General features: G+C 40.1%; 1 protein-coding gene across 2 annotated transcripts in view; it reads left to right on the top strand.

The window, feature by feature from the left end:
- The window catches only part of pcdh19 (protocadherin 19), a 180,278-nt gene that overhangs the window by 104,790 nt on the left and 52,591 nt on the right, over window positions 1-22,897 (top strand). The window contains exon 3 of one of the 2 annotated variants that reach the window (XM_072270515.1): window positions 3,449-3,618. In XM_072270515.1, the coding sequence (XP_072126616.1) occupies window positions 3,449-3,618 (170 nt within the window). Of the gene's footprint in view, window positions 1-3,445; window positions 3,619-22,897 lie in introns of both variants that reach the window. The other variant, XM_072270514.1, reaches the window with a different exon arrangement.

The raw sequence follows: 22,897 nt of genomic DNA on the forward strand, positions 1-22,897 counted from the left end.
AAAACAGAGGAGCATGAACGGCTTCTTTTCATCTCAATCCCACCCCTCAATAATTTATCTTATATTAGAGAAAATTTTTTAAATATAATTGAAGAGGAATACACAATCCTTTTTTATAGAAAGAGCAATTTCAATTTCTTCAAGCACAATGATTTTGCAATTTTTTTTTGCTGTGTACATTCGACAGAATGTTTGAATGGGTATTGCCAATTACAGCTTAATCTCTCCCATTATTTCTCTGCAGAATGGTCCTGCCCATTTTAATATTGTGCAGAGAAAGCCAGCTCTGAGCATTACCGAATTCAGAATGTTCTCTGAATGAACTAAAATAAAATAAAATAAAACCTATAATGAGTCACATTATTTATTTCAGTGCTGATATCCTCCCTGAGCACTTGGAGAGCAAGATGTCATTGCTAGTCAATTGGGACTTTTTCTGAATCTCAGTCTAATGTAATTAACTGTCTGCTTTCTCAGGCAGCTGTAATCTTTTACCCTGCAAAATAAGTAGATAGGTAGAACTATGAAATACAGGCTATCTCCTTTGTGTGTTGCATTTGCTCTCTGACACACACAGAGACATTAAAGGATCTCAAACTCTATGCAACAGATTAAATATCACGATTGTAAATTATGTTAGGTAGAAAATTAATGGCGTTATTTATTGGCCTCACTCAGAGAGCATAACTGGTTTCCCTCTTCTCAGACCTGCACTCCATCATTTTACTAAGCATTGAGACGGAGCACAGAAACAGACCTCTGGTCCGACTCATCCATGCCAACTAAGGTGCCTAATTTCACTCATCCCACTTTCCTCTGGCATCTGGCAGCTCATTTCATAATCCCACTACCCTCAGATTTTCTTTTAAGTCTTCCCCTCTCATGTTAATCCTGTGTCCTCTATTGTTAGTCCCTCATACCCTTGGGAAAACCGTGACCCTTCTGTGCCTCTCATAATATATTGAAAGCCTATAAGGTTCCCTATGTCCTGCTGAGAACAATCCCACCCCAAGCAGTATCTCATACTATTCCAGACAACACCCTGGTGAATCTTCTCTGCACTCTTTGTCACACTGCCACATCCTTTCTGTAGTCTGGTGACCAGAATTACACACAGTATTCCAAATATGTCCTTACCAATGTCTAGCGTAGCTGCAACATCGTGTCCCAAATCTTACAGTCAGTACCTCTCCCTATGAAAACAAGTAAGCTACTTCACTCTCTGTATGCTTATGTAACTATAATCAGGGACCTATTAATGTACACCACAGGTCCCTTTCTACATCAATAGTGCGCGGTCCCTGTCTGGCCATTTTAGATCATCAAAATGTAATATCTCACACTTGTCTGGTGTAATATCTCACACAGTCCACCTGCCACTGCACTGTTCAGCTTGACAGCTGATGAGGGTCCCTCTGTGTATCCTTGGGGAACTATTCTTACTACTTGCAATTCCACCTATCTCATGAAGCACAGAACCATGGACAGACTCCGTCATCAGATGATCGTCGTTGCCTGCCCTCTTCCCCGCCCCCCGCCCCCATATCAGATGACCATGGACAACCAGCCCGGCCTCCCCCCATCAGATGACTGTAGTGGGACCCTACCATCAGATAACCATAGGTAGCAGGTAGTTACATTGACACCCCCAGTGTCATAAAGATGATGATGGTCTCCTTGCACTACTTGAAAAATGATGTTGCTCCAATCTCAGAAGTCAGAGAACTATAGGTGCCCCCCCCAATCTATGAGTGTTATTTTCTCCTGAATAGACCCTGATATGAAATGACCATAATCAATGGACTCCAACCCAATTTCCCCAACATCATGTGACCATGGCTGATGGATCCCTGCCCCATCTCCCCAGTGTTGCTGGGCATCAGGTGAGTATGGATGTCCTTCCAATGTCAGATACAATGAATTATACCTTGTGGATAGTTCCTGGGCTTCAAATGCCCATGGACAGCAAAATGTGTTGCAAAGTCCTCGGGTGTCTGGGCACTTCCTTAATTGAGCATAGATTCCAGGTGAAACCCATGTTGGTTCCTAGCTACATATTGGTGAATTCCAAGTAATACAAGAGAAAACAATAAGGTGACTCATACAAGAATTGTCTGATCTACCACTGGTCCTTATCTATCCCGCACAGTATAAGTTAACTTCAGCCAAACTTCAAACTTGGCCATATCATAGAGACATAGGAGCACTACAGCAAAGAAACGGCTCTTTGAGCCATCTAGTCCATGCCAAATTGTTATTCTGCCTAGTCCAATCGACCCATACCGCAGCCTTCCATCACCTCCCATCCATGTACCGTACCTGTCCGCCACTTCTGCTGGCATCTCATCATTCCACACTCTCACCACCCTCTGAGTGAAGTAACCCTCAAGTATTTCACCTTTCACTCTTAACCTGTGACGTCTAGTTCTAGTCTCAGCAAACCTCAGTGAAAAAAGCCTGCTTGCATTTACCCTTTCTCTAACCCTCATAATTTTGTGTACGTTTATCAAATCTCCCCTCATTCTTCTATGCTCCAGAGAATAAAGTCCTAACCTATTCAACTTTTCCTTATAACTCAGTTCCTCAGTTGTGGCAACATCCTTGTAAATTTTCTCTGTAGTCTTTCAATTTTATTGATATCTTTCCTGTAAGTAGGTGACCAGAACTATACACAATGCTCACCAACTTCTTATATAACTTCAATTTCATATCCCAACTGCCGTACTTGCTACTCTGACACTGTAATTAGTGGAGGAGGTAATGACCTGAGTGCATGCACAGAATCTTGCATTCCTCCCTCCCCAAACATGCACATGTTTGGAATTAGCCTCCAATGCAGATCCTGTTCACAAAATGTTTTTTTTATGTATATTAAACCACAGTGCAAGTATTATTTTGCTATCAAGAAAGTAATGCAAGAAAATGTCCTTTTTTTGTTTCCATTCTGGAAGCTTCCCTTTTTATAAATAAATTAATGTGAAAAAAAAGTAAATTACATTTTTTTTTTCAAATTGCCTTTTTTCCCATTTGAACGTAATCAGTATCCTGCAGTGGTAATCTGCCAAGCTGTGTGTTTCCTTTCAAATCAGCTCAGGTACACAAGAGGTCACTCGTCGACCAATTCTGAGAAGGCAGGAATTGACAAGGAGATCTTGGAAATCGAGAGAGGGCAGTTTCATCAGAGCCAAAGCAAGGAAGGGTGAAATGGAAACATATGACTAAATTTGCTGTGCAACCTTTATGAGTCTGAGGATGGAGGAAGGGGTGGGTTAAAGAAATATAACCTCTTTGATATATTTTGACACAAAATGTAATATCTGGCAATATAATTTTGATGGACTTCAATGTGAAGCAATGTGTATGGCAATACATTTCTTTTCCATAAGGAGAGTGTTATCTGATGCTGCTAGGCATGACAATAAATCAGTATTGCTTCACACTCCAGTAGTTCCACATTCAAGGACCTGGAACGAAACAGCCTCAAGGACAGTGGACATGAGGAAAGTGACCAGACTGATAGCGAGCATGATGCACACAGGGGTCTGTGCTGCGACACAGCCATCAATGAAGTATTGAATACAACACTCAATTCCACTGGCTCTCAAGTACCTGAACAAGGTAAGATGGTTATGATATCTTTTGGTGCATCAAGTGGCTTTTTCCATTGCATCCTCCATTGTTAGAGCAATTCCAACTGTCAGAAATGGCTATTGACACTATTTATGATGTTGGCTCATATACATGTAATCACTCAAATTAATTCAGTCATTTCATTCTTCAAAAATTGAACTTCATTTTGGTTCAATTTACTTTGCAATTTTAAAATTTGAATCAGAATATTCAAATTAGACAACTTTGTAGTTTGACTTTTAAAGTACTTTGTGATAAGTTTATCATGTTCATCAGGTTCAAATCAACCATTTTGTTCTGAATCATTTAAAATCTGTCTCTGCATTAAAATCTTTGCAGCAGAAATCTGTTTTTAAATGATTATTTCCAAATTACATAGAATTCCTGTCTTGTTATTGTTTGAAGTGACAACTGTTTAATTTTATTTCTTTATTTAAAGAAAAGTAACATAAAATGAGAAGTTGTTTGGTTTTGCTGTTTCCCTCATGAAATAGTTTGTCATGGTTCCAGTAATCGCTGTTTATTTTTGCACTGTTTGGGTCACTGAACCAGTGGTGCTCTGCTAAAGAAATCTATGCCTTTGGATTTTCATGTATGTTGTCATCAGATGGGTGGTATGAGCTGTACCTCATTATTGGCTTGCACATTGATAGCAGGAGGCAAGTGCTACTGGGCATTTGGTTTAGCAAATCATTTAAGAAGTTATTGCAGTATTAAGGTGTTAGAAGGAAGAATCAGCTATTGCCCAAAATCATGCATGTTCATGATGAGACAAAGTGTGGAGGCGCATGGTAGTGGAAAAGGTGTTACCATGATATTGCTACTCCTTTCAAATCAGCAGGGCAGAGGGCACAGAGAGGGAGGTATTTCAGGAGTATTTTAGCTATAATGTCTGAGCTAGCAATTCACAATGGACAGAGATGTACAGTGCACTGCAGAAAATTAAAAGAGATGTTATTGAAGATAAAGGTAGTGACCACATGGCAATTGTTCATTTTATATAAAAATTCAGCCTTTTGCCTACAGATTGTTTGTGATGCAGTATCATTTGATACAAGTTGAAAAATGTATAATTACAATGTCATTAAGAAACAGATCCTAGCTCTCTCAATGGAAGATTGAAAATTAAGCTGATTTTGACACATGTGCACTGAGATGAAAGACAGGATGAAATCTCAATAACCTCGGATGGGATCAGTGTTATCATCGACCTGTCTGTGGAGATTATCATTTTGATTATGGAAACAAAGGGAGTCTTTGCAATTTTATTGTGCCCTTTTCTATTAATTAATAAAGATATCACTATAAGTCAGAGTCATAGAGGACTACAGAACGGAAACAGACCCTTCAGCCCATCTAGTCCATGCCAAACTATTGAAATTCAGACTCATTTTTAGAAGGATATTAATGCATGATTTCAGTCATAATTGCCCAGTGTTCGAAAAAGAATGACAAAGACAATTTGAGTAAAAAGAATGACAAAGGCGGAAGACAAAGGTTGCAAAGGCAATTTGAGTATGATAACAGATCAGGGACTAGAGGAAAGACTAGGGAAAGTGGAAATGTTCTCTATGGAATAATGAAGGGCAAGAAAAAATGAACAGAAGGCAACTAAAAATATAGGGAGTTTTGGTAATGTGATAAAGGAGGAACTCTTTCCACTATGGGCAAATGGAAGATAGAGATTTAAGTTAAAATGCAAAATAATCAGAAGAAATGAGTCACATTTTTTTTTGTTGTCTTTGTTATTATCTGAGATGGTGTCAATGGGAATCATAAACACAAGAGATTCTGCAGAAAGAGCAACACCTATAAAATGCTGGAGGAACCCAGAAGGTCAGGACATCTTTGGAGGGGAATAAGCAGTCAACTTTTCAGGCAGGATTGGAAAGGAAGGGGGAAGAAGCCAGAATATGAAGATGGGGAGAAGGGGAATGAAGTGAGAAGTGGGAGATGATAGGTGAAAGAGGTAAAGGGTTGAACAAGGAAGAATCTGATAAAATAAAGAGGAGGACCACAGAGGAAGGTGACAGCAGTTGAGGAGAAGAGAAAGGGATGAGGGGGAGACAATGGGGAATGAAAAAAGAGAGAAGTGGAAAACGGAAGAAATAACCAGAAGCTGGAGAAATGAGGCTGCTTAACAAGATAAAATCCTGTGACGTTATAGGAGAGATATGGGCATGGATAGAGGAAAGGCTGACAGGCAAGAGGCAGGGAGTGGGAATAAAGGGAGCCTTTTTTGGTTGGCTGCCAACGACTAGTGATGTTCCTCAGGGGTTGTTATTGGGACTACCACTTTTCACTTTGTTTGTCAATGATTTGGATAATGCAGTTGAGGCTTTGTGCAAAGTTTGCAAATGATATGAAGATGGGTGGAGGGTTAGGTGGTGCTGAGAAAGCAGTGCGACTACGGTAGGACTTCAGACAAATTGAAAGAATGGGCAAACAAAGTGGCAGATGGAATACAGTGTTGGCAAATGCATGATAATGTTTTTTGGTAAAAAGAAATATTGTTCTGCACTATTGTTAAAACATCAGAGATGCAGAGGGATTTAGGAGTCCCCATTCAAGACTCCCAGAAGGTTAATTTACAAGTTGAGTCTGTGGTAAAGAAGGCAAATACAATGTTGCCATTTATTTCAAGGGGAATAGAATATAAAAACAAGGAGATAATGCTAAAGCTTTTAGACACTAGTCAGGCTGCATTTGGAGTATTGTCAATAGTTTTGGACCACATATCTCAGAAAGGATGTGTTGTCATCAGATACAGTCCAGAAGAGATTCACGAGGGTGATTCCAGGAATGAAGGGGTTAACATATGGGGAGCGTTTGGCAGCTTTAGGCCTGTACTCATTGGAATTTAGAAGAATGTGGGGTGATCTCATTGAAACCTTCCGAATGTTGAAAGGACAAGATAGAGTGGATATGGAGAGGATGTTTCCTATGGTAGGGGGTATCCAGAACTAGAGAGCACAGCCTCAGAACTGAGGGGTGACCTTTTAGAACAGAGGTAAGGAGGAGTTGTTTTAACCAGAGAGTAGTGAATGTGGAATGTTCTGCCACAGACTGTGGTAGAGGCCAAGTCCGTGGGTATATTCAAGGTGGAAGTTGATAGCTTCCTGATCAGTCAGAGCAGCAAAGGACATGGTGAGAAGACAGGTGTATGGGGTTGAGTGGGATCCGGAATTAACCATGATAGTGGCAGAGCGGACTCGATGGGCTGAATGGCCTAATTCTGTATCTATATCTTATGTCTGTGTGCTGTTCCCGATATTTTTTTGAATGCATGGAAGTACCTGCTTCCACCACCTTCTCAGACAGTGCATTCCAGATTGCAATCGTCCTCAAAGTGAAAAGATTCATCCGCAGACCCTCTTTAAACCTCTTAATCCCCACTTAAAACCTATGCCCTCTCTTTCTTGACATATCCATTATGGGGAAATGTTTTTCCCAATCCACTCCACTGAAGCCTCCATGATTTTGTACCTCTATCAGGTCCCAATTCAGCATCCTCTGCTCCAAGAAAAACAAATGCATTCTCTTCAGTATCCTCTCATTACTGAAACTTCCCATCCTAGGCAACATTCTAGAAAATCATCTCTGAATTCCTTGATGCATTTTATACACATATATTTTTCAGGACTTGGCCAATAATGCAATATTAGCATTTATTGTCCATCCCTACAACTTAGATTTTCCATCTGATGTCATGAGAATGTCCTTTCTGAATTTTAAATCAGCTGGTTCACAATTATTGATTAAACATTACTAAACATCAATCTGGGACCATTTCAGGGTCAATGACTTGCGCTCAATGGACACTTTAATAGGTACACCTGTATACCTGCTTGTTAATGTAAATATCTAATCAGATAATCATGTGGCAGCAACTCAATGCATTAAAAGCATAGAGATGTGGTCAAGGGGTTCACTTGTTGTTCAAACCAAAATTCAAAATGGGGAAGAAATGTGACCTAAGTGACTTTGACAGATTGTTGGTGCCAGATGTGGTGGTTTGGGTATCTCAGAAAATGCTGATTTCCTTGAAATTCAAGCACAACAATATCTAGAATTTACAGAGAACGGTGCAAAAAAAGTGAGTGGCTGTCCTGTGAGCAAAAGCATCTTGTTAATGAGAGAGTGAGGTCGGGGGAGAAGATTGGTTCAAGCTGACAGGTAGGCAACAGTAATTCAAATAACCACGTGTTACAACAGTAATGTGCAGAGGATCTCTGAGCACATAACCTGGTGAACATTGAAGTGGATGGGCTACAGCAGCAGAAGACCACAAACATACACTCAATGGCCTCTTTATTAGATACAGGAGGTAGCTAATAAAGTGGCCACTGACTTAATGAGCAAGGGTCATTTTGGTACAAAGGATTAGATGCATTATAAACCAAATATCTAAAAGAATTTACCCATGAGAGAGTGTCTCCTTCAACTGATCTTCATCTGTTTTCTTTGCAATATCTCGGCTAGCAGAAAACACTAATGCTATCTTTAGAAGTGGAATTTGAAATGAAATTCGTATTTGCAGAGCCTGAGCTCCATGCTGACAAAGTGAATCCCCAGGGTGTGTTCATCTCATTCTCCTCAAAAGCAAGAAGAAATGAGCCAGCTCGGAAATATCAGAATTCTGAAAATAATGTCACAGGTACCTGTGAGATACCATGAATAGCTCCAATTAGTGATACAGCATATAGTAAAGACGAGTGGAATGAAATCCAATTTCACAAATACCAAAGCAGCGATAAAAATATATGCATTATTTGGACCACAAATGAATGATGGAATTTTAATTAGATCAGAAGGTAAATAACTAGTGAATTTCAATTCATCTTGACTTGAGTTTTTAGATGTGGGTGACAAAGACTCCAAAGCAGCAACAACTTGTTCTAAGCCACCGAATTTTCAAAGAAACGACGAACAGGCTAAACAAGTTGGCTCAATATGTGTCTTTTACTACTCACCAACGGCTCCTAATCATGGAACCATTTATAGTGACCAATTAACCTACCAACCGGTATGTCTTTGGACTGTGGGAGGAGACCCACACTGTCACAGGAAGAACATACAAGCTCCTTACAGACAGGGTCGGGAATTGAACCTGGGTCACTGGTACAGTAAAGTGTTGTGCTAACCACTACGCTCCCATACCGCCCCATACTTTATGGAATCTTAGAATTTTAAATTAATTTATGAAACTCAAAAGTGTTTCTAATTAAATTTTGTTTCTAATGATTTAAATCCCTTCAAAGTGTTTTGAAATGTATCTGATCATCAGACATTCAAAAGCCTTTGACAGCGATAAACATGTCAAGGTAACTATCAGGGTGGTCTGGGAGCAAATACTAAGGATCTGCTTCCTGAGCGCGAGTCCATCGCTTGCAGGCTGTTGCACCTTGTAAAACAGCTACAGCAGCAAACATCATTTGATACTCCAACCATGCAAAATGTAATTACAGATGTGGGAGGACTATGGAGAGCAAGCAGGGAATGGCCTGATCCTACTTATTAGTTTAAGGGTGGTTTCAAGCACATTGTGAAGGAGGGAAGAGATCTCAGGGTTTAGATCGATGTAGGCACCCTCATAAATTGTGAGGCTTAGGAAATCAAGGATACTTAAGAGGTTAGAGATGGAGGAAAGCAGACTTCTCGGAAATGGAACCGCCTGGAGCTCAGCCAGGATTCCTCTGGTAGTAGTAGTATTGATTTGAATAGTGCTTTTGTGGTTTAGGTCTGGCTTCAGTTTCAGTGGCCACGAATGAGTTCAAATTGAATTATGTATCAACACCAAAGTTGCTTTCCTCAATCAGGATTAGAACTGTACAAAGGTAGAAAGACATACAGCTGTGCGTTAGACAAAAATAAAACTAACTAAACATGTTTCAGGTTGCCCTGTTTCTATATGTTACCAGTTATAAATAATGGGAAACTGTGTACAGCCTGTGGCTCTGTTTTACCTGTCAGTGTACCATTGAAGACTACAGGTAATGACTCTCAAAGAGACATGCTGTGACTGCATCAGCCTAAACGTGGAAGATGTCTGTCATTAATCTAACATCTAGTATTTTGTAATATGATGTTCAGTTCAAAAAAAATTGCAAGAGAAGATTTTCCTTTCAGTATTAGAACACAGATTTTTGTCATGGTAGTTTTTTTGTGGGTTTACAGTTACTTTTATGTCCACAAGATCTATTGTAGATTCAGAGAATCAATATAGGCTTTGCCAGTTTGTACCTGCCAAGAGGAGGGAAAGTAATCCATTATTAGTGTGTGTGAGGGAAAACCAAGGGTGTCAGATAGACTTGATCCAATGGTGGCTTTTAGGAGGATTATCATTACACTTAACTTGGCTATTATTTTATCCACTACTGCAGTGGTAAACTTTGGTTGCTGTTTTCCACAGCATTATGCAGCCATTCCTTATGCAATATTAAAGTCAAACTCTGGTATTGTCTTGTGCACAAGTGCAATGAAAACACCACTTGCAGCAGCATCATATAAGCAGTATTCACAAGAAAAACATAAATGTTAATTATACACAATCTTTATTGGGAAATACAATTACATTGTGAAAAAGACAAAATGGTCATTGTGTGGCTAAACTATCGTTTAAGAATCTGGTGGAGGTGGGACATCAGCTTCTGTACCTCTTGCCCAATGGTTGCTGCAAGAAGATAGCATGGCGTGGATGGTGGGGATCTTTGATAATAGATGTAGAAGAGGGATTTGCCTGTGATGTATTGGGCAGAGTTCACTACATTCTATAGCTTCTTACATTCTTGTGCATTTAAATTGCCATACCAGACTGTGATGCAACCAGTCAGGATTCTTTTAACAGTACATAAGTACAAGTGTTAGATGATAAGCCAAATCTTCTTAATTCCTAAGAATGTAAATACGCTGGTACACTTTCTTTATGATTGCATCTATGCACTGGACCTAGCACAGGTCATCAGTAAGCACCAAGGAAATTAAAGCTGCTCACTCTATCCGTGCCAATTTCACCAGATTAGACTGACACATTTGCCCTCCACCCCCTTCCTGTGGTCAACAATCAGCTCTTTTGTTTTGCTAATGTGGATGAGAGGTTGTTTTGGTGGCACTACTCAGGTGACCTGTTTTGCTTTGTTTAGCTGAATAATCACAACCTGCTGTTTGTTCAACAGCTTCAGAGTCAATTTAGGTGCTTGAATTTTGGAGTCATTGTTTAAAAGTTTTATATCATGTGTTATGTTTTGTAAAGGCGCACACGAATGACATAGTGGCATAATGACGTATGCCATTCATGGACTTTTATATACAGCCCATAATTAATTATTTAAACAACAAAGTGCTTAATCATCAATATATTTACAATATTACTGAAATATTTAATACACTGTACTCCTTGCATAGCTATAAACTCCAACTCAATATAGACTGCATCTGGACCTGTATTCATACATGCATACATACACACATACAGCATAGTATATATAACAATTACGTTTGTACTAAATAGACTGCATAGTAAAATCTAAATTGTCCCATTCAGACCTAAAGATATAACTGCTGTGGAGGATTTCTTACTCTTGTGGGATAACGTCTTTCCTGACAAGGAGGGCCACTCTGTTGGCAGATGAGATTTGTACCTGTGAAACAATCTCCAATTCTGGGGTCTCCTTCATGGTGGTTGTAAGGACATGACTCAAGAAAAGCAGGAAGTGGTTCTGACAGCAATTGTCACATTTCTTCTCCTTTCTTCTTTCTTCACCAAAATGCCCTTGGCACCTTCTGCATGTGTTGACATCCTGAACAATGCATGGCAAGCTGCTAGATCTGCTAATCTGTCCCACGCCACCAGACACAGCTCAAGCCAATGCTTTCATGTTGGCCACTCCTAGATGACCAGCAAGTAGCTCCAACACTTCAGCTCTCAACTTGGCTGGCAGAACAACTCTCAATTCCCACAAGAGGCAGCTTCCATCAAGGGCAAGTTCATCCCAGCATTGGTAAACTGGTATTTCTGCACACATTCCAGCCACTACGGGTGGTTATGTTGATTTGAGGCAGTATGGTGTCTTTTCTGGTTTCCCTTTGGATCATCTCTGCCATTATATCAAGTAGAGGATCCTCTTTTGTAAATTTTTCAGATATTTCCTTTTCCAAGAGCAAATTGGGTGATCCATCAGCATTTCCATGAATGCTTGTCCTCTTGAATTCAATCTTGTAATTGTGTCCTCCAAGAAATAGAGCCCATCTCTGCATTCATGCTGTTGCTGTTAGTGGAACACCCTTCTGTGGATTGAAAATGGACTCTAGTAGTTGATGATCAGTAATAAGAGTAACCTCTCTCTCATACAAGTACTAGTTGAAACATTTTACACCCCAAATCGTGTGTAACTTTCCTCTACAGCAGTAAGGGAATGTGATACAAAGGCTATGGGACGTTCACATCCATCACTCATAACGTGATATGACAGCACCTTTACCATAAGGTGAGGCAACACAGCCAAGCTTCATTGTACGATGTGGATTGTAATGCTTGAGTACAGGTTCTGACACCATTTCCTTTGCCTTTTGGAAACCACCTCACACTGCTTTGTCCATTACCATTTCTTCCTGATCTGTGGTCATGAGTTCAAGGGGTGGAGCACAGTAGCCAAGTATAGCAGGAACCTGCTATAGTAATTGACAATCATGAAAAGGACTGCAACTGTGACACATCCTTTGGCCTTGAAGCATCCAACACTGCTTAAATTTTCTATCATACTTGATAATCGTTGTGTGTCAATAGTGTGACCATAGTAAATGATGTTTCGTTTTAAAAATTCACACTTGCTGCACTGTGCTCTGAGACCATAATTTTCTAATCTTTTTAACAGTCTTTTGAGATTTTGGAGATGTTCCTTGTCATCCTTACTGGTAACAATGATGTCATCCAGGTAACCCTGAGTGCCTGGGCAGCCTTACAACACCTGGTCCATAGCTTTCTGGAGAGTGCAGCTGCAGAGGCTACTCCAAAAGTAAGCCTTTTATAGTGATACAGTCCTTTGTGAGTGCTTATGATTAGAAGCACTTCGACTCGTCTTCCTTCTTCAGCTATAGGGAGGCCTCAGTTAAGTCCACTTTGCTGAACTGTTTTCCTCCAGAAAGGTTTGCAAAGATATCCTTTATCTTGGGCAGAGGGTATAGACCTACTTTCAGTACTGGGTTGATGGTCACCTTGAAATCACCATAGATCCATCCTTTTTGGCTGCTTGGACCGCTGCCATTGTCCATGGGTTCCACTCAACCTCGGAAAGAATCCCTTCTGCCTCCATGTATTTTAGCTCACTGGCTACTTTAGCACAGATAGTTTAAGCAACTGGACGGGCTTTATAAAACTTAAGTGCATATTTTCCTTTAACATTATTTTACCCTTGATATGTTGGAGTTTTCCAGTGCCATCCTTGATCACCTTGAATGGTGGATGAATTTCCAATCAAGTTTGCAGTTGTCTCATCCAGTCACGCCCCAGAATACTAACCCTCCTCTTTCTACCACATACAAGCCCACTGTGGTTTATTGGTTGTTGTATTTCACTGTTACAAATGTCATTCCCACAGGTGTTATATTTTTTCCAGTATATGTTCTTAGTTGGATATCTGCAGGCTCCAGTTCAGTATCTTTTAAAATGCTGCTCAAACTCATTTTGCAGAGTGACTGAAACAGCCAAGCTAGTGTCCAATTCTATTTTAATTAATTTGCCATTAACATCTTACTTAAACCATATTTTTTGTGTATTGTTAGTTTTCATATTGTAAATCTCAGTCCAGTGTCACTATCACTATTATCAGATTTTTCATCAACATGCAGATTAGTGCTCTCTTTGAATCTGCAACTTGACTTTTTTCTCTTCCCTGCACAATCTATTTATTTTTGTCTGCATGACATGCTTGTTGTATGTGTCTTAATTAGTTGCATTTTCTGCAATTTTCACCTTTAAACCTGCATTGGTGTGGTGTATGTGAGCCCCTGCCAGAACAGTAACACAATTTGTTCGCTCAGGCAGGTTTCTGAACAGACATTGCAATTCTGTTCATGCTCATTTTCATTCCTGACTACAAATCATTTGTGTCTCTGGCCACTCTTTCCACTGATGCAGTGATTTCAGCTGCTTTTAAATGAGTTGTACTTCAATTAGGAGCCATTTTTGAATGCTTTCATGCAAGATTCCACAAACTAAATGATCTCTCATCATTCAGCGCATTACCAAACTGACAATGCTCAGATAATCTCTTAAATTCAGCCACATACGTTGAAATAGACTCCCCTTCCTTTTGATACGGCTTATGAAACCTTAAGCATTCTGCAATCAACAATGGTTTTGGTTCTAAATTTTCCGACATTACTTTCATGAAATCAGCAAAGCTCATCTCGGCTGGTATGGTTGGAGCAGCTGAACTTCTAAGCAATCTGTGTACCTTTAAATCCAGTACACTCTGCAAAACTGGCACGTGCTTTTCATTGCTTATTTCATTTGCTTTAAAATACTGTTCCATTCGCTCAGTATACAATATCCAGTTATCTCTTGTGCAATCAAATGTGGCTATCTTTCTGATGTAGCCAGCCATTTCTGCTGTATGCTTATTTATGATTTATTATCACCTGGTACACACTGCTATGAAACCATCCATTTTCTCTGTTTTCCAATTTTCTAAAATCTCAACCATCTCTCTCCCTTCCCGAAGAAGCACACGCAGCATTTTTTTTTAACTCAAACATCTCGCTACACTTCAACAGTTAGGTAGTCATCTCAGGTTTGTTTAAAATTGCCTCATGGCCACTGTTATGTTTTGTGGCTCTAGAACTTAATGAAAAGAAAAACATGGGGAGACCAGGATAACTGTGTACTCTTCATTTTTACTATAACAAGGCACTCACTCACGGTGTGGTGGTGTAATGACATATGCCATTCCTGTACTTTTACATATAACCTGTAATTAATTATTTAAACAATGAAGAATGGTTAATCAAGCAACACATTACTCAATTTTTAATGAAATGATACATGACAACATCATCTGCCAAGGATTTGTTCAACTCATTGAATCTCATGCTGAATTGAGCCACAGAGACGTTAACTTCTGTGTCCCCATGGCATGCAAGGCAGGTTCCATTTGAGCAAAACAATTCATGGGCTTTAAGCAAGCTTAGTCATGGTAAACACATGTAGTTCTGGGAGGAAGAAAATAATTTGATAATATATATATTTTTTTAGTTTTAACATGTTGGATATTGTAATTCCTCAGTGGCCACTGTTCTGGATATGGTGATTTGTAATGAAAATCAATAATTTAAACATGGGTTGATATAGTTAATTTTCTCCATGTACAGACACTGTAAAACTTAAAATTGTACTGAACAACCAACGGGAGTGTAGACTTTCTGAGTGATTGTTCTAAGCAGTGATTCATTTAGAACTTCTTACTAATATTCTTTCTGAAACATTTAATTTTGACAGGCTTTCATTTGTCTTTCAGTCCTACAATTCTCTAATCTTACCTTTAAATAATATTCTCTTTCCTGATCCTCCTGGATTCCCAGCCTCTCCTTCCTCAAAGATGCTGCTTAAAACCCACCTCTCTGATAAAGCTTTTACAATCTACCTACTCCTTTCCAAACTCCAAGTGACGAGTGCCCTCCAGCCTTTCCTTGTAGTTCTTTTCCTTTGAAAATCTATTCATCTGTGGTGTTACAGCTAGTGCTGTAACTGACCTGGTTAACGCTTCACTAAGGCTCAGTATAATCTCTAGCCATGTTGTAGCATTCTGTTCAATTATTCTCATTTCTATTTTTCTTTGTCTAACAATGGAAAAACATACCATCTTTTACATATGTGCTGTTCATTTACAACTCTGGCACTAAATCCCATTCATTGACTTAGAATTGATACTTGGCTTGTCCTGTCCTGTCCATACTGCAGCAACCGCCGCCGCTGGGCTATAAACGTGCAGGAGCAATGTGTGGTTAAGTGCCTTGCTCAAGAACACACCACACTGCCTCAGCTGAGGCTTGAACTCGTGACCTAAAAATCACTAGTCCAACGCCTTAACCACTTGGCCACGCACTTTGTGGTATGTGTGAATATAAGAGCAGACTTAATGGGCCAATTCTGCCCCTATATCTTGTGGTCTATATGTTATTGAACCATGGCGCAGAATAGGCCCTTCTGGCCCTTCAAGCCATGCTGCCCAGCAACTACCAATTTAACCTTAGTTGGCAAACTTGCTGTCTTTTAAAATGTATTTGATGTGTTTGAATGCCAGAAGTTTCAATCAAATCAGATCAGTGTTTGTGATTTTCATTTGATGTTACCTGGTGCCCATGAAATTTCTTCCCTTAATAACCAAAGGATATATATCATAAAGTCAAGGAATTGATGGCATTAGAAGACCCTAGCCTGTGAAGTATTCCTGCCACACAAATACAAAATCTGCAGTATTACATGTTCATCAGAAACTGAGCAGAAAATTATTAAATTTGTCTTGAGTAAATGTCTGCAGAAAATATGCATTAAATATTTCAAAATAGTTAATTATTCAAAATTTCACTCTTTCATTCATTTTTAAATTCTGGCATATATTGGGCATGGATTTGCAGAACATTAATGGCAAAGCTCACTGTGATTACTGCCATTGCCCCAAATAGCAAACAGCAATTTCATGGTTTTTGATCCTGTACATGTGAATAGACGTGAACTGACAGAGCACAATGAAGGTTAATTACTGGGATGATGGGGGTGGGGGTTTGTTTTGCAGGGGCAGGATGCGATGTTATTGGATTTGCTGACCACAAAGTTCTAAACTCGAAGGAAGATCTTTAAGTTGTATCTGGTACTGAGGGAGGTTATACTGTAACTACCTACTCTTCGAAAGCTAGTTCACTTCCCTGTTTATTCTCCATGGCGAGTGTAGTTGCCCATACCCACCATATGTGTGGTGGGTCCACCCTCCCTTCCAAGGAGGAGATACTTTCAGCTAACAAAGTAGCTTAAGCACAGTTCATTTTTTCAGTGATTCATGATTAAATCCAAATAAAATTATTAAAACAGATTTAATTCTCATCGAGGATTTCTATCTTATGAAAGATTTCAAAATTACGAACCATTTCTAAAACACAAAGGATTTCCAAAACGCAGTACGGTTCTTGTAAGCTAAAAAGAAATGCCCACGTGTCGCAAATGTTCAGATCATCCATCGCAGATTTCAAAGGTGGAGGAATGGATTCTAGTTCCCTGTCTTACTATCATTCATCGACCATAAGAGTTAGGAGCAGAATTAGGCCATTTGGCCCTCAAATTGTCTCAGTCATTCCATCATGGCTAATTTTGTTATCCTTCTTAACCCCATTTTCCTGCTTTCTCCCCAGGGGTAACCTTCAACACCCTGATTAATCAATAACCTATCAATCTTCACCTTAACCTGCACAGCCTTCTGTGGCAAAGAATTCCACAGATTCACCACCCTTTGGCTGAAGAAACTTTTCCCCTCATCTTGGTTTTAAATGGATGTCCCCCAATTCTGAGACTGTGTCCTCTTGTCCTAGACTCCCCCACTATAGGAAACATCCTCTCCATATCCACTCTATCCAGACCTTTCAATATTTGATAGGTTTCAATGAGATCCCCGCTCATTCTTCTAAACTGTAGCAACTGTAGCCATGAAGCACTCCTCATAGGTTAACCCTTTCATTCTTAAGATCATTCTCGTCAACATCCTCTGTCCCGCAATCCTTTCTTTGATAAGGGGTCCAATACTCCAAATGCAGTCTGACCAACATCTTATAAAGACTCAGCATTACATCCTTGCTTTTGTATCCTAGCTCTCTCAAATTGAATACTAACATTGCATTTGCCTTTCTTACCACTGACTCAACCGGCAAGTTAACCTTTAGGGAATCCTGCACGAGGACTCCCAAGTCCTTCTGTACTTCCCTACATTATATTCCATTTGGTACTTCTTTGCCCATTCTCCCAATCTTTCTTAAGTCCTTGTGCAGACACCCTGCTCCCACAACACTACCTGCCCTTCCACCTATCATCGTATTGTCCACAAACTTGACCACAAAGTCGTTAATTCTTTCATCCAAATCATTGACGTACAACTTGAAAAGAAGTGGTCCCAGTACCAACACTTGAGACACACTACAAGCCCCCGACAGCCAATCAGAAAAGCCCCCTTTATCCCCACTCTTTGCCTCTTGCCAGTCAGCTAATTGTCTATCCATGCAAGTACCTTTCTTTTAATACCATGGGGTCTTGTTAAGCAGCCTCATGTGTGGCACTTTGCCAAAGGCCTTCTGAAAATCTAAGTAAACAACACTCTCCTTTGTCTATCCTGCCTGTTGTTTTCTCAAAGAATTCTAACAGATATGTCAGACAAGTTTTCGCCTTAAGGAAACCTTGCTGACTTTGGCCTACCTTATCATATGCCTCAAAGTATCCCAAAACCTCATCATTGATAACAGACTGCCAACATCTTTCTAACCGCTGAAGTGAAGCTGACCAGCTAATTTCCTTTCCTCTGCTTCCCTCCCTTTTTAAAGAGTGGAGTGACATTTGCAAGTTTCCAATCCTCAAGAACCATTCCAGAAGATAGTGATTCTTGAAAGATCACATCTAATGCCCCCACAGTCTCTTCAACTACCTCTTTCAGGACCCTGGGCTGTAGTCCATCTGGTCCAGGTGACATTTCTTCCTTCAGATTTTTCAGCTTCCCAAACACCCTCTCCTCAGTAATAGCAATGACATTCACTTCTGCCTCCTGACACTCTCGTATTTCAGCCATTCTGCTAATGCAAAGTAATTATTAAATTCGTCCACAATTTCTTTGTCCCCCATTGCTACCTCTTCAGCGACATTTATCAGCAATCTAATATCCACTCTCATCTCCTAATATATCTGGGAAAAAAAACTCTTGGTACCCACTTCTATGTTATTGACAGCTTATCTTCATATTTAACCTTTTCTGTCTTTCTGGCTTTCGTAATTGCCTTCTGTTGGCTTTTAAAAGCTTGCCCATACTCTTACCTTCCCATTAATTTTTGCTATATTACGTGAACTGTATTTTGCTTTTATGCCAATAGACCTGGAAGCTGCATTTGCTGCTGTGGAAGTTAATTTTGCAACAGCTGGAAAGATCATAGCTCTCTTTTCAGCCAGAGCATTGAAGCCAGTCAGGGACTTGGTATGAGTCTGCAAATAAAACTTGTGACGGGAGTTGCCTCACTCATCTGATTGTGTCAGTTCAGTTACTCTTGTAGTGTATTGAGAAATATTCTTTTTGATTTAACTTGAGTTTTTTTCCAATTATTGATGAACATTAAGTCCTTCTAGAATATTCTTTGTTGCATCTATCATAAATCATTCCTTAAAGCTAAACTTGCATTTCTGTCTTGAGATGGATACACAGTATAGATTAACTAATCAGATTACTCTAAGAGTCAGTTCCTTTATAAACCTTGGACTGATGATCTGCTGATAGCACCTCGTCTGAACATTTGTCATCAGAAATTTCTGCCTTCTGAGTGAACCGAAAGATCACATACAGCAAGTGCTATTTGAAGAGTGAGCATTGTCAAAGAATGTCTGTACAAACAGTTCTACTCTAATACTACTTCAGAATATCATAAAAATTGATAAGGGCTTTTTTTTGTTGTTGAAGAAATCATGCGACTGAATCCAAAACAATGATTGAAGGCTTGTCTGTGTAGGTAACATCATCTATTTGGGGAGTGATGTTATCAGTGCAACCCCAAAATTTAGCATTCTCACTTAGTCTCCAACAGTAAAATTTGTTATAGGCTTGCTTACCTCATTTTACATTTTTTAGCGTTCCTCCAGGGACATTTGGTGATACTTAAATTAGAATTATCATTGTTTGCAGATCTTCTTAATCTAATATACACTGAGACATTAAATTTAGGGGTGTCTGAGTCAGATGAGACAATTTCTATAGTAAATATGACTTTTTCTGCTAAAAAGCAAATGGTAAGTAAGCAACACTGAACAATATTTTAAGCAGAAATATTAAAAGTATATCAAGAACAACATTTCTTCCTGGAGTCTGAGTGTCTCTTACTCTGAAAACAACAATGCATTTTGGGTGACACACATAAAAAAAATGCTAGTGAACGCAGCAGGCCAGACAGCATCTATAGGAAGAGGTACAGTCAACATTTCGGGCCGAGATCCTTGGAACGTCGACTGTACCTCAAATGCCAACTGTACCTCATCCTATAGATGCTGCTTAGCCTGCTGTGTTCACCAGCATTTTTTATGTGTGTTGCTTGAAATTCCAGCATCTGCAGATTTCCTTGTGTATGCATTTTGGGTGCTTCATCCCTGAGTAATGTATTTCTGAGATCTTACTGAAGTGAGTAGGAATTTTTTACACTGCTTTTTAGATCTAAGCATGTGTTTTATCTTTTCAATACATTTCACCCCCTTTCCTGTCGGGGTGTGGGGATTCTATGGTGCACCCATGTACCTGTCTAATATAAGAGTTCCACTCATTCTGGAGGAATAAATCCTGCTGGGAGCGGTTCAATGTTCCTCATGGAGATAGTTTTACTTACAGGCATATTTCCCCTCCCGGTCTCCATTACTACATTCCTATCACTGATAACCTGGGTGATGAATGAGATAAGGTGGTTTCCATCCAGGTCAGAAACTAGGGTTGGAATTATTTTCTGTAGAATTTCTTTTCTTGGGTCTTGTCCCTTATTTGAAGTATACAAAGGTTCTTGACAGGTTCTCTTGCTTTCTCTTGAATTCCCATAGACTCTCTCCATTTCTTTGAGGAGAGTTGTGTCAGGTGTAGGCGATGGTTGGCCTATTGATCAGAGATGTATTTAGGTGGGCATTGCACATTTAAATGAAGTGTAACATTCTTATGTATGTATATTTTCACAATTGGCATTTTGTTTACAAACAGCTGCACTTCAGGGGCAGGTGTAGCTTGCTTTCGGCCTCTAAGGTAGACCAGTTTTGCCAGACCTCCTTAATCTCTTGATTTCTTTGCTCTGCCATGCCACTTGATTGGGGATGGAGTGAAGAGCTGTACTCCAGTTGTATGCTTGTTTGTTCACACATGGTTTGAAAGCATTACCACTGAAGTAAGATTCCCTGTCTGCATGTATGCAGGCCGGCTGCCCGCATAAGGGAATATGGATACTTGGAGTGTGTGATTATTGCGGCCTTACTACAAGAAGTTATGGAGACTAACCACGTATATTCCATGCAAAGATCAGCTATCACAAGAATATACCTAAACAACAGGAATTCTGCAGATGCTGGAAATTCAAGCAACACACATAAAAGTTGCTGGTAAACGCAGCAAGTCAGGCAGCATCTCTAGGAAGAGGTACAGTTGACGTTTCAGGCCGAGACCCTTTGTCAGGACTAACTGAAGGAAGACTTAGTAAGAGATTTGAAAGTTGGAGGGGGAGGGGGAGATCCAAAATGATAGGAGAAGACAGGAGGGGGAGGGATGGAGCCAAGAGCTGGACACGTGATTGGCAAAGGGGACATGAGAGGATCATGGGACAAGAAGTCCGGGGAGAAAGACGGTGGGGGGGAACCCAGAGGATGGGCAAGGGGTATAGTCAGAGGGACAGAGGGAAAAAAAGGAAGGTGAGATAAAGAATGGACAGAGGGAGAAAAAGGAGAGTGAGGACAGAAGGAGAAAAAGGAGAATAACTTCCGCTAATGCCCCACCTCCCCCTCGTACCCCATCCGTTATTTATTTTTATACACACATTCTTTCTCTCACTCTCCTTTTTCTCCCTTTGTCCCTCTGACTATACCCCTTGCCCATCCTCTGGGTTCCCCCCCCCCCCCCCACTGTCTTTCTCTCCGGACATCCTGCCCCATGATCCTCTCGTATCCCTTTTGCCTATCACCTGTCCAGCTCTTGGCTCCATCCCTCCCCCTCCTGTCTTCTCCTATCATTTTGGATCTCCCCCTCCCCCTCCCACTTTCAAATCCCTTACTAACTCTTCCTTCAGTTAGACCTGACGAAGGGTCTCGGCCTGAAACGTCGACTGTACTTCTTCCTAGAGATGCTGCCTGGCCTGCTGCGTTCACCAGCAACTTTTATGTGTGTTACAAGAGTATACCTATTAGGTTTCCAATAAGGTGGGTTGGCTTTGGATGCTGGGAATGGGCCTTTATAATCAATTTGTCACACCTGCATTGGTGCCGCTGGCTTTGTTTGTCATATGAATGCACTTTTATTATAGGTCAGACAATTTTATTAATCCGCATTGAATACTTTACAATTGCTCACCCTGTAAGGCCACCAGTATAACATGGCTAATTTTGCTTGAGTGGCTTGTCCACCAGCATGATTGTGTCCGAATACTTGGTGGGGTTCTTGAATCAGTGCTTCCACTTGTGGGCTCAAGGATTTGTTTCATATGTTTTTTCGGGTGGCATACCCAAATCTCACCTTCACTACCAACTTCATATTTGCACTGTTGTGGAAATCCTAGTAGTATCTAGGAAAAGTCTTAAAACATCATCCTAGTAACCTGTTACTTGTTGCATAGTTACTACCAAACCCTGGCCTCCCCTACCATAGTAAGGTCTTCCCCGCCAACAGGTTTTGCTTGCTCATTGACTAGTTTATTACCATAGCTATGTAAGAGGCCTGCAGTATGTGGCGAGATGTGTAACACCTGCACTAATAGTCGAGTCAATAATAGTTCATAAATATTCTTCCACCTGGACAAATATTGAAGTAGTTTACCCCTGTGTGTTTTCCATCCAGTATTTGATCAGATGGGAAGATCTCTTTTTACTACGTTCCTAACATGTTAGAGTCAGTACATATCAAAACTGGTTCTGTTGGACTTGCTTGTTTTAGACATAATTCTAGGGCTTTAGCCTCTGTAAACAGAGCTGTATGATTCCCCAAAAGATGTGCTTGTAACTCGTGTGGTTCAAATTCAGTTTCTGATACAAAAAAAAATCCCTTTTTTAATCCCTCCTCCTGCCTGTAATTGAGTGGATCCATCTTTCTGGATTTTCATTGCTGATCCATCACCATACCATATTGGACAATAAAGGATATTAGGTCGTGGAGAAGATTGTACTGCATCTTCCATGATGGGTAATGACTGGAATTCATAGCTCTCAAGAACGTATTACCATTTTAAGATTTAAAAGTGTTTGCATTTCCCATATCTAGTCAAGATGGCTCTCCATTCATTTGTTGGCAATTTGCTATCATTT

Source organism: Mobula birostris, chromosome 10, assembly GCF_030028105.1.
Source record: "Mobula birostris isolate sMobBir1 chromosome 10, sMobBir1.hap1, whole genome shotgun sequence".
Lineage (NCBI taxonomy): Eukaryota > Metazoa > Chordata > Chondrichthyes > Myliobatiformes > Myliobatidae > Mobula > Mobula birostris.